The 15,000-nt window shown below is 47.9% G+C and overlaps 1 protein-coding gene across 1 annotated transcript in view; it reads left to right on the top strand.

Annotated features, from left to right (window-relative positions):
- bbs9 (Bardet-Biedl syndrome 9) overlaps window positions 1-7,376 on the top strand; it is a gene marked incomplete at both ends in the record, with an annotated part of 29,824 nt that extends 22,448 nt beyond the window's left edge. Inside the window, 4 exons of the mRNA XM_084336587.1 lie at window positions 810-991; window positions 2,030-2,106; window positions 6,884-6,937; window positions 7,263-7,376. Coding sequence (XP_084192713.1) covers window positions 810-991; window positions 2,030-2,106; window positions 6,884-6,937; window positions 7,263-7,376 — 427 coding nt within the window. The remainder of the gene's footprint in view (window positions 1-809; window positions 992-2,029; window positions 2,107-6,883; window positions 6,938-7,262) is intronic.
- Between the last annotated feature and the right edge of the window lie 7,624 nt (window positions 7,377-15,000).

Raw genomic sequence — 15,000 nt, 5'->3', positions numbered from 1 at the left:
TTCTCCAGCGCGACCAGCTCGTCTTTCGATTGGCATGTCTAATAATGCTGTTTTTCTAAATACCGGTAGATTTAGGCCTGTCCTCTTTATATATCCACTCGTTTATAGTTAACAGGTACGTTAAATCAAAGGTAACGTTGTCCACGGAGTAGGTCATGTTGACACAGTTTCTGTTTGATGAATGGCAGTTGAAACTTTCTACACCATTCTAAAGCCAGCGCAGTGGTATATTCATGGTGATTTATGAATATACTCACGGTTTAGAACCCTCTCGACCAATCACAATGCGTGATCGGACCTACCTGTTGTATAATCTTTAATAATATTATTTTATTCTCTCTCTCTTTCTCTCTCTCCCTCTCTTCCCCCCTGTCTCTCCCTCCCTCCTTTTCTCCCTTTCCCTTTTGCTCTCCCCATCACTCTCTGTCTCTGTCTATCTCTGTCTCCCTCTCTCTCTCACTATCTGTCTCTCTCTGTCTCTGTCTCTCTGTCTGTCTCCCTCTCTCTCTCACTATCTGTCTCTCTCTCTGTCTCTCCCTATCTCTCTCTTTCTCCCTCTCTCTCTCTTCCCCCTCACTCTCCCTCCCTCCATATCTCTCTTTCCCTCTCTCTCTTTCTCTGTCTTTCTCCCTCTCATCCCCTCTCTCTCTCTCTCTCTCTCTATCTCTCTCTCTCTCTCTCTCTCTCTCTCTCTCTTTCTTTCTTTCTTTCTTTCTTTCTCTATCTATCCTATCTCTCTCTACCCCCCCCCTCTCTCTCTCCATCCCCCTCTCTCTCTCTCTCTTTTTCTCTACCCCCCCTCTCTCCAGGGATCTGAAGGGTGTGGTGGTAACTCTTAGTTCAGAGGGTCAGCTTCAGTGTTCCTACATGGGCACAGACCCGTCCTTCTTCTCCACGCCCAAGGTGGACGCTAGGGAGACAGACTACGAGCAGATAGAATCTGAGATGAAGAGTCTGCAGAGAGTCATCAGAGAGGCCACCAGGACACAGGGTAGGAGCCTAAACATTTGAAAGGGGCAGTTCACCCCAAAACAAAACAACAACAACATATTTTTACTATTTCCCGCAGTGCTTTCTTTTTTTCTATCCTCCTCATTTTCTATTTTTCCTCCCATCCCAATTTCGCTGTTTCCAATTCTCCCCTCCCCTGTCTTGAACGTTGCTCGCATATGCCCCCCACAGGTCGGTCGTAGGGAGGATAGAAGCCTTGCATCATGTGTCCCCTCCGGTACACGAGGAGGCAGCCTGTCACATCTTTTCACCTGCCAGCGCGGACTCTCATTGGCGAGGTGTAACGTGTGGGAGGCTCACACTACCCCCGCTATTTCCTGTCTCTGCTGTGCAGGCATCCCCAACCGACCTGTAGGAGTCGCTGTCCACAACGTCCAGATTACCACCCATCGACTTCCACCCGCTGACTCTGCCAATTGAGCCAGTATGACGGCGGGCCCAAGCCGGAGGCAACGCCGACAGCCGGATTTGAACCCGGTGTCTCTTGCGTCGGTGACAAGCGCAATGTCCGCTGCGCCACCCAGCCGCCCCTGCAGTGCTTTCTATACATCCAGATAGTTTCGCTGTGATTTTCTGCCAATACAATAAAGCTGAATGCCATTGGGTTTGTGGCCCACATTGGCCGAAATAGAATGTATTTATTCCCGGAAAAAATGCCACTTGCCTTATCTTCAGCAACAAATAGGATATGACATGGAAAATTATATTACACTTCATGAGAGATAGAGTGAGAGTTCCCTTGCTCACACAAGTTTATACCTGCGTCGACTCTATCCTTCTCAGTGTTTTTTTTTAATGTGCCAATGATTGGGATATTTTCATGATGATTATTGATATTCAGTATATTGACCATTTTCAAATCACACCGCTGGTTGTAGTTTAGCTCATGGCAGAAAACCTCAAATGAGAACGACGCTGGACAGATGCTGAACGGAACCGGCTTCACTTCACTAGTGTACTGTCCACACAGTCTGATTCAGATCAGCATATGAATAAAATCGGTAGTGTGTTTCTCCAGATATACTCCCCAAAGCAGATGGCCAGGAGGACCTGACTGTCACCACTACTGTTAACTCCAGCATGGACAGCCCATCAGTAAGCACACACACACACTCACTCACTCATGGGGAGACTTCTGCTCTTTGCTCAACATTAGATAGGGTGCGGGTATCTAGTTGATCATGCTTTACACGTTTACCATGTAATGAAACACTTTTCCTGCCAGGTAATGGGTAGACAAATCCGTCCGTGAAGCTCTGAGAGAGCGCACCAAAGCATACAATGACGGCCTAGTGGCAGGCAACATGAATGACCACAAGGTGGCGCAACACAACGTAAGGAGGACAGTGTCAGAGGCCAAACGGCGCTACAGGGATAAAATTGAACTCCAGTTTGAACAAGCTGACTCTAGAGCTATGTGGCAGGGGCTCAAAACGATGACAGACTACAAAGGCGCCTCCCTCAAACTGAACAGTGACATCTCCTTAGCAAACGACCTCAATACCTTCTATGCGAGGTTTGATGCTGGTATTAACAACACCAGCTCACAAGCCTCGGCAATGGGGGGGGGGGGGGTCGGCTGCTGATGGAGGCGCAGTGTTCAGGGTAACAGAGCATGAGGTGAGGCGGACCTTTAAAAAAGTGAATATCAGGAAGGCAGCAGGTCCGGACGGCATCCCCGGCCGCGTCCTAAAAGTCTGTGCCGACCAACTGGCCCCAGTATTCACTGACATATTTAACCTGTCCTTAGAACAGGCTGTCATCCCCACCTGCCTGAAGAAGTCCACTATTATCCCTGTACCCAAAAAATCCAAGCCTGCTTGCCTCAACGACTACCGCCCTGTAGCTCTCACCTCCATAGCCATGAAGTGCTTTGAGAAGCTAGTAAAGGGCTACATCTGCTCCTCCCTCCCCATCAACATGGACCCCCTGCAATTTGCATACCGCCCCAACAGGTCCACGGAGGACGCCATATCCCATGTGCTGCACACAGCAGCATCACACCTGGACAAGAGGCAGGGGAACTATGTGAGAATGCTATTCATCGACTACAGCTCGGCATTCAATACCATAGTCCCCTCCATACTCATAGCCAAGCTCAGGGACCTGGGCTTGGGCTATGACCTCTGCCAGTGGGTCTTGGACTTCCTGACTGGCAGACCCCAGGTGGTGAGAGCAGGCAACTGCACCTCCTCATCCATCACCCTCAACATAGGGGCCCCCCAGGGCTGTGTTCTGAGTCCCCTCCTCTACTCCCTGTACACACACGACTGTGTGGCTCAGCGGAGTAGCAATACAATCGTCAAATTTGCTGACGACACAGTGGTGGTGGGCCTGATCTCTGCCAACGACGAGAGGGCCTACCTGGAAGAGGTCAAGGTCCTGGCGGGATGGTGCCAGGAAAACAGCCTCTCCCTGAACGTCAGCAAAACAAAGGAGATGATTGTGGACTTCAGGAGGTCGGGGGTCAAGGACTACAGCCCCCTCAGCATCGACGGGGCACCGGTTGAGAGAGTCAACAGCTTCAAGTACCTCGGAGCCCACATATCCGAGGACTTGACATGGACCATACACATTAACAGTGTGGTGAAGAAGGCACGACAACGCCTCTACTTCCTCAGGCGCCTAAGGAAGTTCCAAGTCAGCCAGAAGATCCTTAAGAACTTCTACTCATGTACAATAGAGAGCATCTTGACCGGCAACATCACCTCCTGGTTTGGGAATAGCACTGCAAAAGACCAAAGCAGACTACAAAGAGTGACACGTTCAGCCGAACGCACAATTGGAGGGGGGCTCCCCACCCTCCAGAACATTTACTACAAGCGTTGCAAGGGGAAGGCTAAGAGAATTATTAAGGACTCGAGCCACCCGAACAACCGCCTCTTTGAACTGCTGCCGTCAGGCAAGCGATACAGGAGTCTCAAGGCGAGCACAGAAAGACTCAGAAGTAGCTTCTATCCCCAGGCCATCAGGCTGCTAAACGAACAATGAATGAACACTACACAACAACAACCACCAAACACACATAGCACACACATCCACACGCACACACTCACTTTAAACAAACACACTGTAGCACCCACTACACACACTTTATAGCACACACCCACTTTAAACAAACACACTGTAGCACCCACTCCCCACACTTTATATTTATGGATGAAGGATTGCACTACAACTCGTACACCTTACTGTAAATTGTACCTAAAATTGTACCTCATCCCATTTCTGCTTTGCACTAGATAGTACTGTACATTAGTACACTGCATAGTATTGTGTATTGTATATTATATGGTAACTCAGAACATTGTACATATGTCTATACCGAACAACTGTGACCTCATTTTCTTCTTCTAAATTCATGCTATATTATGTTATTATGTTATTTGATACTATCTTGTCTAGCACAGTCTCTGGAGCGTAACAGTAAGAAGCATTTTGTATGAAAGTATTCTGTACTTCTGTATGACAACTATTAAAGAACTTGAACTAATGCCAGATAAGGTAGATTAAGTTCGATATAGGTAAACAGTGGCTCAGTCAGCTCTACCACTCTCCCTATAGCAGGGGTTCTCAAACTTTGTTATACCAGAACACCATTTTATTTTAGAATTATTTTGGCGACCCCACACTTAACACAATGGAGGCCAAACCCGAGATAAGTCGGGTTAACTCGCCGACGCTTGAGCGCCAAACCCGAGAAAAGTCGGGTTTTCATCATTATTTCTTTTATTCGATATTTCCATTCATATCCATCCAGGGAGCCTGCTGTTATCATTGGGAATGGGTCTGAGATCGCAAAAGTCCAATACTGCCGCCTGGTGGGTTGCGGCCTGTATTGCACATCCTTTGAAACTCTCTGTATTCGGGTGTGCGTTGATGAAATAGGTCCGGGCGGACTTTTCCTAGTCAGGCATGGCGATCGACATAAATACTTGGAATGGCGATCAGATAATTGGAATATTCTTTTTGGAGTACATCCTAGTCAAGGTAAGGGCTATATGGTATCAATCTTGCGTTGATCCAATAACTCCTTCATTGCAATCGGACCGTATGTGTGTAATGTACTGTGTAACGAATTCCGTTGGTGACGATCAAAGCATAAAAAAACGACCCCCCCCCCCCCCACCCTTTCATGCATTCATGATGAAACATAATACCGATAATATAGCGTTGATTTAGAAATAATAGCGCATACAGGCAAGAAACGGCAAGTTTTTAGTGAAATGCACGTATTGCTGCATAGCGTAGTTTTCTGGGATTAGACAGGATTACTCTAAAACTATACTCATATTCACCACGGTATAAAACGGGAATGTATGGATGAAAACATTATTTCTTTTTCACAAATTGAACGATAGATACTCGATGTCAAATCGGCAATAGTATTATATCCATAGCTATGATATAATATAGTTTGAGCCCTGCAAACACCGCCACGTATTCCTATACTTTAAATCGCTGGCCTTTCAACAGTAACAGTAAACAGCGCCCTCTGGCGCTGAATGAGTTAATGTATCGCATAATTTCAACATGGAAATAAGGAATAGGAAACACTGGCTCAGTACTACCACTCTCCCTATAGGAAACACTGGCTCAGTACTACCACTCTCCCTATAGGAAACAATGGCTCAGTGCTACCACTCTCCCTATAGGAAACAATGGCTCAGTGCTACCACTCTCCCTATAGGAAACAATGGCTCAGTGCTACCACTCTCCCTATAGGAAACAATGGCTCAGTACTACCACTCTCCCTATAGGAAACAATGGCTCAGTGCTACCACTCTCCCTATAGGAAACAATGGCTCAGCTCTACCACTCTTCCTATAGGAAACAATGGCTCAGTCAGCTCTACCACTCTCCCTATAGGAAACAATGGCTCAGTACTACCACTCTCCCTATAGGAAACAATGGCTCAGTGCTACCACTCTCCCTATAGGAAACAATGGCTCAGTGCTACCACTCTCCCTATATGAAACAATGGCTCAGTGCTACCACTCTCCCTATAGGAAACAATGGCTCAGTCAGCTCTACCACTCTCCCTATAGGAAACAATGGCTCAGTGCTACCACTCTCCCTATAGGAAACAATGGCTCAGTGCTATCTCACTCACTCACTCACTCACTCACTCACTCACTCACTCACTCACTCAGTCATCTCTCTGCAATACATATTTAAATATATACAAGAAAAATAATAATAGTAATACAAAGACAATTCTAGAAATTCTTTGTCGCCCGCGATCCCATTTGCATCCTAGGCCCTGCTACAGATCATAGTATATTTATTACGTGTTATTATGTTTCACCCTTGGATATTTGAAACCATATTTGAACCATATCTATGCTATCACAATTTGATAATAATCAGTCAATAATTATACTGTGCAGGGCGAAATGTTTAAATACTTTTACAAATTTTATCTGGCGACGAGTATCAAGCCATATCAACGTGCTAGTGAAATGCAAAAGAAATCAGCTAAGAAATGTGACATAAAAACAACATTACAACAAAACAACATTACAACAAAACAAGGACAAAACATTCACTATAAGACTGCCAAATGGATAAAGATTCCCCATCAAAAACCACCCCATTTGAAACCAGAAAGGGGTGGAGAAAGGGGTCCAGAAAGGGGTCCAGAAAGCACGCATTCGCAAAAATCTTTATTTTAGATTGTCATGGCCAGTTAGGTCTTTTTTATCGTATCAGTTAAATTCAGTGAGACCACAGTCTTTATCACAATAGTCTATGAAAAAAGACTGTGGTCACTATATTCTAAGTCTCTCTCTCTCTCTCTCTCTCTCTCTCTCTCTCTCTCTCTCTCTCTCTCTCTCTCTCTCTCTCTCTCTCTCTCTCTCTCTCTCTCCAGCAAGCTCTCATCCAGGATATTGAGGGTGTGGCTGTCCCCTCAGTCACTGTCAAGGTAAGACATACTTGTCACATGATGAATATATACAATCAAGACCAAGAATGTATGTTGTGTCTGTTACTTTTGTTATTTTCCCTAAGGGGTGGTATTCCCCTTTAACAACTGTCATTATTCCCTTGTATTGATACTTTTGTATTGTGTTGATTGTGATTCTCTCTCTCTCTCTCTCTCTCTCTCTCTCTCTCTCTCTCTCTCTCTCTCTCTCTCTCTCTCTCTCTCTCTCTCTCTCTCTCTCTCTCTCTCTCTCTCTCTCTCTCTCTCTCTCTCTCTCTCTCTCTCTCTCTCTCTCTCTCTCTCTCTCTCTCTCTCTCTCTCTCAGGTGAAGGTAAAGAGTAACAGTGTCCTGCAGGCTCCTAAGCTGAGTGTGTGTGTCCAGCCTCCATTGGCTGTATCCCAGGACCAGTTTGTTCTCGAGCCCCTGGGTCAGTACTGAATAACCTCTTCTCTGATTGGATGGATGGATGGATGGATGGCTGGCTGGCTGGTAGCTCTGTGGGTCTGCAGGTAGCTCTGTCGGTCTGCAGGTAGCTCTGTGGGTTCAGGTAGCTCTGTGGGTCTGCAGGTAGCTCTGTGGGTCTGCAGGTAGCTCTGTGGGTTCAGGTAGCTCTGTGGGTCTGCAGGTAGCAGTTGCGATTTAGCTAATGTCGCTAGGCGTGGAAGTTGGAGCGTGTGTGTTGAACGTCAAGTGTTGACCGTCTACACACAATGAGGGTAAAGAACACTGATCTCAGACCTGGTGTTTGATTGCGTTCACGTTTTAACCAACAGATGTCTCTGGTGACTGAGCTTTCCAAACAAGCTATCTCACTATAACTGTAGTTAAACAAGAAAAAAGGTTCCTCAATGCTTACAGTTGGCCCGGCGGGGGGTCAACATAGGCCTGGCGGGCCGCCAATGAATGCTTCAAAGGGAGCCGTGTTTCTGCTGAGACCGTATCCGCCTGTATCAGGCTCAACCCCACGGTCACCTTGACTACACAGCTCAGACTATTGACCTGCAATACATAGTCACCACTCTCTAGACCCTGTGACCACTTGACTAATACAAGTTATCACTTGTCATAACGTTACGGTTGCTGCCTTTGATGTCTGAGATAGAGGGAGGGAGGGAGAGAGAGAGAGAGAGAGAGAGAGAGAGAGAGAGAGAGAGAGAGAGAGAGAGAGAGAGAGAGAGAGAGAGAGAGAGAGAGAGAGAGAGAGAGAGAGAGAGAGAGAGAGAGAGAGAGAGAGAGAGAGAGAGAGAGAGAGAGAGAGAGAGAGAGAGAGAGAGAGAGAGAGAGAGTTGACATTTTTCGTCATCAAAGTCCAAGCCATTCTTATCCTACACAGTTTTTGATCGCAGGTGTGATTAATACATGCCAACTTCACTCTAGTATTTATCTGATGGGAGTTATCAAGCTTTTTAATCACCATTGTTTTAAAGGGTCTGTGTCCACCTGTTGCCTGGCTAACACTGTAGTGTTAAAGTGCTAGCTGCTCCTATCAGAGAATATTTTGGTGCTCTTTTGCGGAAAGTTGTAATCTTTTAAACTTAAATTGCTTGGTGCTCTGAGTGCTAAAAATAATGCTAAGCTCTCAATGCTGTCACAATTGCGTGTCCTTTCCACTGTAAATAATGAGAGTTAAAGACCGGTTTCCAGTGAACATTCAGCCGTATGATGGATTTACACCACAAGCTACCAACAGTGGAAAAGTGGGGAGATTCATTAGATAGGGGCGAAGCCTGGTCACATAATGGTGGGGCCTAGTCACAGAGGGGCGGGGCCTACTCACAGAGGGGCGGGGCCTACTCACATATGGGCATGACCTAGTCACATAGAGGCACACATATGGTTGGAGCCTGGTCATATGGGCGGGGCCTGTTTACAGGGGGGTGGGGCCTGGTCACAGATGGAAGGAAACTGGTTATAGAGAGGCATATCCTGGTCACAGAGGGGCGGGACTGGTCACAGAGGGGCGGGACTGGTCACATATGGGGTGGGGCCTGGTCACAGAGGGGGTGGGGCCTGGTCACAAATAGGTGGAGCCTGGTCATAGAGGGGCCTGGTCACAGAGGGCGGGGCATGGTCACAGAGGGCGGAGCCTGGTCACAAATGGGTGGGGCCTGGTCACAGAGGGGCATAGCCTCTTCATATAGGGGGTGTGGCCTGGTCACAGAGGGGCAGGGCCTGGTCACAGAGGGGCAGGGCCTGGTCACAGAGGGGCAGGGCCTGGTCACAGAGGGGCAGAGCCTGGTCACAGAGGGGCAGGGCCTGGTCACAGAGGGGCAGGGCCTGGTCACAGAGGGGCAGAGCCTGGTCACAGAGGGGCAGGGCCTGGTCACAGAGGGGCAGGGCCTGTTCACAGATGGGCGGAGCCTGGTCACAGAGGGGCAGAGCCTGTTCACAGATGGGCGGAGCCTGGTCACAGAGGGGCAGGGCCTGGTCACAGAGGGGCAGGGCCTGGTCACAGAGGGGCAGGGCCTGGTCACAGATGGGTGGGGCCTGGTCACAGATTGGCGGAGCCTGGTCACAGAGGGGCAGAGCCTGTTCACAGAGGGGCAGGGCCTGGTCACAGAGGGGCAGAGCCTGGTCACAGAGGGGCAGGGCCTGGTCACAGAGGGGCAGGGCCTGGTCACAGAGGGACAGAGCCTGGTCACAGAGGGACAGGGCCTGGTCACAGAGGGGCAGGGCCTGGTCACAGAGGGGCAGGGCCTGGTCACAGAGGGGCAGGGCCTGGTCACAGAGGGACAGGGCCTGGTCACAGAGGGGCAGGGCCTGGTCACAGAGGGGCAGGGCCTGGTCACAGAGGGGCAGGGCCTGGTCACATAGGAAAGGAAACTGGTCACAGAGGGGCAGAGCCACTTTCAGCAGAGTTGGAAGAGAGGCCACCAATCAGAAATCATTACTCACATTCGGGAACAACGAATCAGGAGATTGAATGGTTTTTAACAGAATTCAACACACAAAATTTCATTTTTTTACGTTTAAAAATGTATCATTAATTGTATTTTTCAGATGACTGTCTGCCTTTAACACTTTGAGCGCCACGCCGTGTTTTCCTTTTTACCCCGTTGATGCCACGGTCCACGGCCCATGTAACGTTAATATCGCCTAATCTATGTTTTAAATTATGATATGTGTCTAATCTGCCCATCGCTTATCAAAGAATCATTTCCCAGTCAACATTGGCAAAGCAGATTGTGTTTTTATCGCTTCATTTCCTTTTTATAGCATTTTGAAAACCACTCTGTTTCGAAGAAAAAACACCACATTCCCTGATAATCGCCTTTTACTGGAATATTCCAGAACGTTATCATTTGTCGGTCTATTTATGAATAGTTTTCAAATAAACGCTAGATGGTCGATAGTATATGTGTGCGCACGCACGCTCGTGCCATGCGCTGATAATCGCTGCTATTATTTCCTCATGGCTTTTACAGTGAAACAGCCATATCACATATAGTGGAAACGCTTATATCTCTATGAAAACGAGTCTGATTATCCTAACACTGATAACATAGATTCCTTACCTGACATCAGATGGTATCCAAATGGTATATTCCAATTCCTGATCACCATTCGAAAAATCGATAAGTATATTGATCCAACGTGTGTACAGTATAACCCATGCTCGCCGCGGCTCAGAGGCTCCAGAATGAACTCTGGTAACTCCGGCTGCATCAGTGGACTGGAAAATGTGGACTGGAATATTTTTTTCCCCCCATCCACTTTCATTGAGTCCATTCCAAAAGGGTGATTTACCATCTGGGAGACGATAGGGGGCGCTTTTTCACATCTGATCGCCGGCGGCCTCTGGATCTCCAACGGTAGGCTCGCGTGATGCAATATGATTTCAGATCGCTAATAAAAAAAAATCCGAGAAAAGCCGTGACGTGGCTTTCAACGTCACAATCGTAAACCCGAGGTTAGCCGTGAGTGGCGCTCAAAGTGTTAAAACACTTACCTGGTGCCTATAAAAGCTGGCAGTGGTGCTGAATCAGTTGTTGGTAGTTATTGGTGTAAATTCAACCTCATCAATAATCCTCATTACAACATGTCAGCACACAGCAATCCTGTTCCTTTATACTGAAGACAAAGGACATTTTTCACCCTGTATGGACAATAAAGTTGCATTCTATTTGATACGTAGTGTAGCTTTACCCCCCCCCCCCCCCCCCCCCACACACACACTTGCGGCGGGTGGGTCCTGGGCGTTGTGGACAGCGACCCCTACAGTTCGGTCGGGGCGCCTGCTCAGCGAGGGTAGGATCTGGAGAGAGGTAGTGCGGCCTCCCACACGTTATACTCTCCCAGTGAGAATCTGCGCGGCCAGGCTGGCTGCCGGCTGGCTGCAGATGCGTCGGAGGAAAGCATGTGACAGTCTCCGGCCTCTCGGACCAACAGTAGGGGAAAGTGCGCAACAACCAGGAAGGGGGTTGGGAATTGGCATAACGACTAACAGTGGGATGCGAGAAAAATCGGAAAAAAGGAGGGGGAAAAAGATAATAAAAAAAATTAAAAAATTAAAACTTAGGGTAAGGTGCAATGAGGTATGAGTTGTAGTGCAAATCTCGTTGTTAATAAATATAAAGTGTGTTAAAGTGTTTAAAGTGAGTAGAGTGGGTGTTACGGTGAGTGTTTATTTAAAGTGCGTGTGGATGTGTGTGCTGTGAGTGTAGATGATGGGTTGTTAAATAGTGTTATTGTCGTTGAGCATCCTGATGGCCTGGGGATAGAAGCTCCTTCTGAGTCTCTCTGTACTGGCCATGAGACTCCGGTGTCGCTTGCCTGACCGCAGCAGTTCAAAGAGGCAGTTGTTTGAGTGACTAGAGTCTTTGATTATTCTCTTGCTCCTACAACGCTTGTTGTAAATGTCCTGGAGAGTGGGAAGTCCACCTCCAATTGTGCGTTCGGCTGAACGGGCCACTCTCTGTAGTCTGCTACGGTCTTGTGCAGTGCTATTCCCAAACCAGGAGGTGATGTTACCAGTCAGGATGCTCTCTATTGTGCACGAGTAGAAGTTCTTGAGTATCTTCTGACTCACTTTGAACTTCCTTAGGCGCCTAAGGAAGTAGAGGCGTTGCAGCGCCTTCTTCACTACAATGTCAATGTGTGTGGTCCATGTCAAGTCCTCGGATATGTGGACTCCGATGTATTTAAAGCGGTTCACTCTCTCGACCGGTGCCCCGTCGATGCTGAGGGGGCCGTAGTCCCTGACCCCCGACCTCCTAAAGTCCACAATCATCTCTTTTGTTTTGCTGACGTTCAGGGAGAGGCAGTTCTCCTGACACCACCACACCAGATCCTCTACCTCTTCCAGGTAGGCCCTCTCGTCGTTTGCAGAGATCAGGCCCACCACTACTGTGTCATTAGCAAACTTGATGATTGTGTTGTTGTTTCGCTGTGCCACACAGTCATGTGTGTACAGCAAGTAAAGGAGGGGACTCAGAACACAGCCCTGGGGGGCCCCTATGTTGAGGGTGATGGATGAGGAGGTGCAGTTGCCTGCTCTCACCACCTGGGGTCTTCTCGTCAAGAAGTCCAAGACCCACTGGCAGAGGTCATAGTTCAAGCCCAGGTCCCTGAGCTTGGCTACGAGTTTGGAGGGGACTATGGTATTGAATGCTGAGCTGTAGTCAATTAATAGCATTCTCACATAGTTCCCCTGCCTCTTGTCCAGGTGTGATGCTGCTGTGTGCAGCACATGGGCTATGGCGTCCTCCATGGACCTGTCGGGCGATATGCAAATTGCAGGGGGTCCAGGTTGATGGGGAGGGAGGAACAGATGTAGCCCTTCACAAGCTTCTCAAAGCACTTCATGGCTATGGAGGTGAGAGCTACAGGGCGATAGTCGTTGAGGCAAGGGGGCGTGGATTTTTTGGGTACAGGGATAATGGTGGACTTCTTCAGACAGGTGGGGATGACAGCCTGTTCTAAGGACAGGTTGAATATGTCAGTGAATACCGGGGCCAGTTGGTCGGCACATACTTTTAGGACACAGCCGGGGATACCGTCCGGTCTTGCTGCCTTCCTGATATTCACTTTCTTAAAGGTCCCCCTCACCTCATGTTCTGTTATCCTGAACACTGAGGGGCATGTTACACACAGTGTTTTTGTGCTCGTTTTTATACGTTTTTGAATACGTTTCATGTCCCTTTTACACAGAAATGTGTTTTTTGGCGTTTTTTGGTGGATACGTTGTGGCCCTAGCTGAAACACTAAATTGTGTTTGCGTTTTTGAGCAACGCCAAAAACTCGCCGACAACAGTCGTGTAGCCTTCACGGAGCCGTTGTTGCGAAAACGCCCATGCGCAGTAGATACCATCTGCGTGCCCTTCCGGTGACAACAGTGTGTGTGTGTGGGTGTGTGTGTGTGTTTGGGACATAGCTCCGTGTCCCAAATAGCTGCAGCTACCATGTGTTGTCAAGTTATTGTTATAAGGACCCCAGTCCAAGCTACAACAGTCTGCATTCCCTTAACAATTGTTTGTATTGAGCCGTATTGTATTGTACCCATTATGCAATATGTTAAATAAAGTTTACATCCATTCATTCTGCTAGCATTACCACTGGCTAGCTATCAGACCCTGTTAGCTCAAAGCTCCTCTTTCAACTTAACAAGCATTAAACAAAATGGCCCAGTCATCTATTCACCTTTGTTTAATACACACAGCGTTGTCTCTAATGTTATCTAACTACTGATAGCTCCCGATATCATCAGTTTGGTGCTGGCTAACTAGCGTGAGCTAACGTTAGCTTCTAGCCACAATGCTATACTGTTAGAATGGCATATTCCATTGACGTTAGCATGCAGCTAACAATGTAGCTACCGATCTTTTTTTAGACTAAACTATCCGCTCTTGGTGGTCACTTGTGTTGATGTTAGTTTTGTTTCATCAACAAATGACAGGCAGAACACACAGTGAATGTATCCGTTTTGTTTATTGCACTTTTATTAGACTTTGCTGAAAAATAAGTGCTGCACTGGGTAAATAGGCAAAAGATGGTGGCGCCCATAGGCGCCCGCCTTGTTGACATTTGCTTTGCAGGCACATTCAAGTTCTGATTGGTTGAAATTGCCTTCATGTTTGCCACCTACTGCCACCTACTGCTTTGGCAGTGTACTACATCAGTGTGCTCAGGTGACAAAAACGAAAGTGTGACTCGAGGCTGCCACGTTGCGGCGAAACTCATCTGACAATGAAACGAAAATGAAACGAAAGGTGTAACCGGCGCCTGAGTCTCCATCGGCAGTGGCTCCCACTTCTATTGCAGTGGTCTGTAGGCTGGTGTTGTTGTTTTTTTATCCACTTTTTCTCCCATTTTCTATATTTTCTCCCATCCCAATTTTGTATCATCCAATTCAACCCTCCCCTGTCACGGACGCTGTTTCTTGCCTCCCACAAGCCGGCTGCAATGTGGACTAAGTCATACATAGCACAAGTCCCCTCCGGTACTTGAGGTAACAGCAGTCGCATCTTTTCACCTGCGCAGCTCGATCTCTCAGTGGCGAGGAGTAACGCGTGGGAGGCTCACGCTGCCCCCGACACTTCCTGATTCTACTGCGCAGGCGCACCAACCGACCTGTAGGAGTCGCTGTCCACAACGCCCGATCCCCACCCATCAGTTTCCCACCCCCTAATACGGCCAATGTGTATTAGTACGGACGACCAGCTAAACTGAAAGCAAATGTGGAGCGCTGGGCTCGAACTGACGAGCCCAGCGTCTCCAGCATTTCGTGGCAAGCGTCTTGCCCACTACGCCACGTAGCCGCCAAGTAGGCTGGTGTTGTTATTCACAGCCTCAAACCTCGCATTCCGTTTCCCCAAGTCTTAGCTGGCTTCTGCTTTCATCAGCCTGTTTAATAATGCAAGAGGAAGACTTAGCTCGTTGCCCTCAGGTCTGACCCATGTTCTTGGCCGTCGCTCGGGAACATTAGATTGTTTATATTAAGGATCACAAGACCAACCAAAATACTGCAGGTGACTCACTCTCCACCAGGAAGTTTAGACCTCAAGCTTTGTTTATTAGAGTTTAGGTAGCGGTGAAACGGGTCAAATTCAGAAGCCCATACACA

This window comes from Notolepis coatsorum (genome assembly GCF_963971535.1).
Source record: "Notolepis coatsorum genome assembly, chromosome: 19".
Lineage (NCBI taxonomy): Eukaryota > Metazoa > Chordata > Actinopteri > Aulopiformes > Paralepididae > Notolepis > Notolepis coatsorum.
The sequence above is the reverse complement of the archived record's forward strand: the minus strand, read 5'-3'. Positions and strand labels throughout refer to the sequence as shown.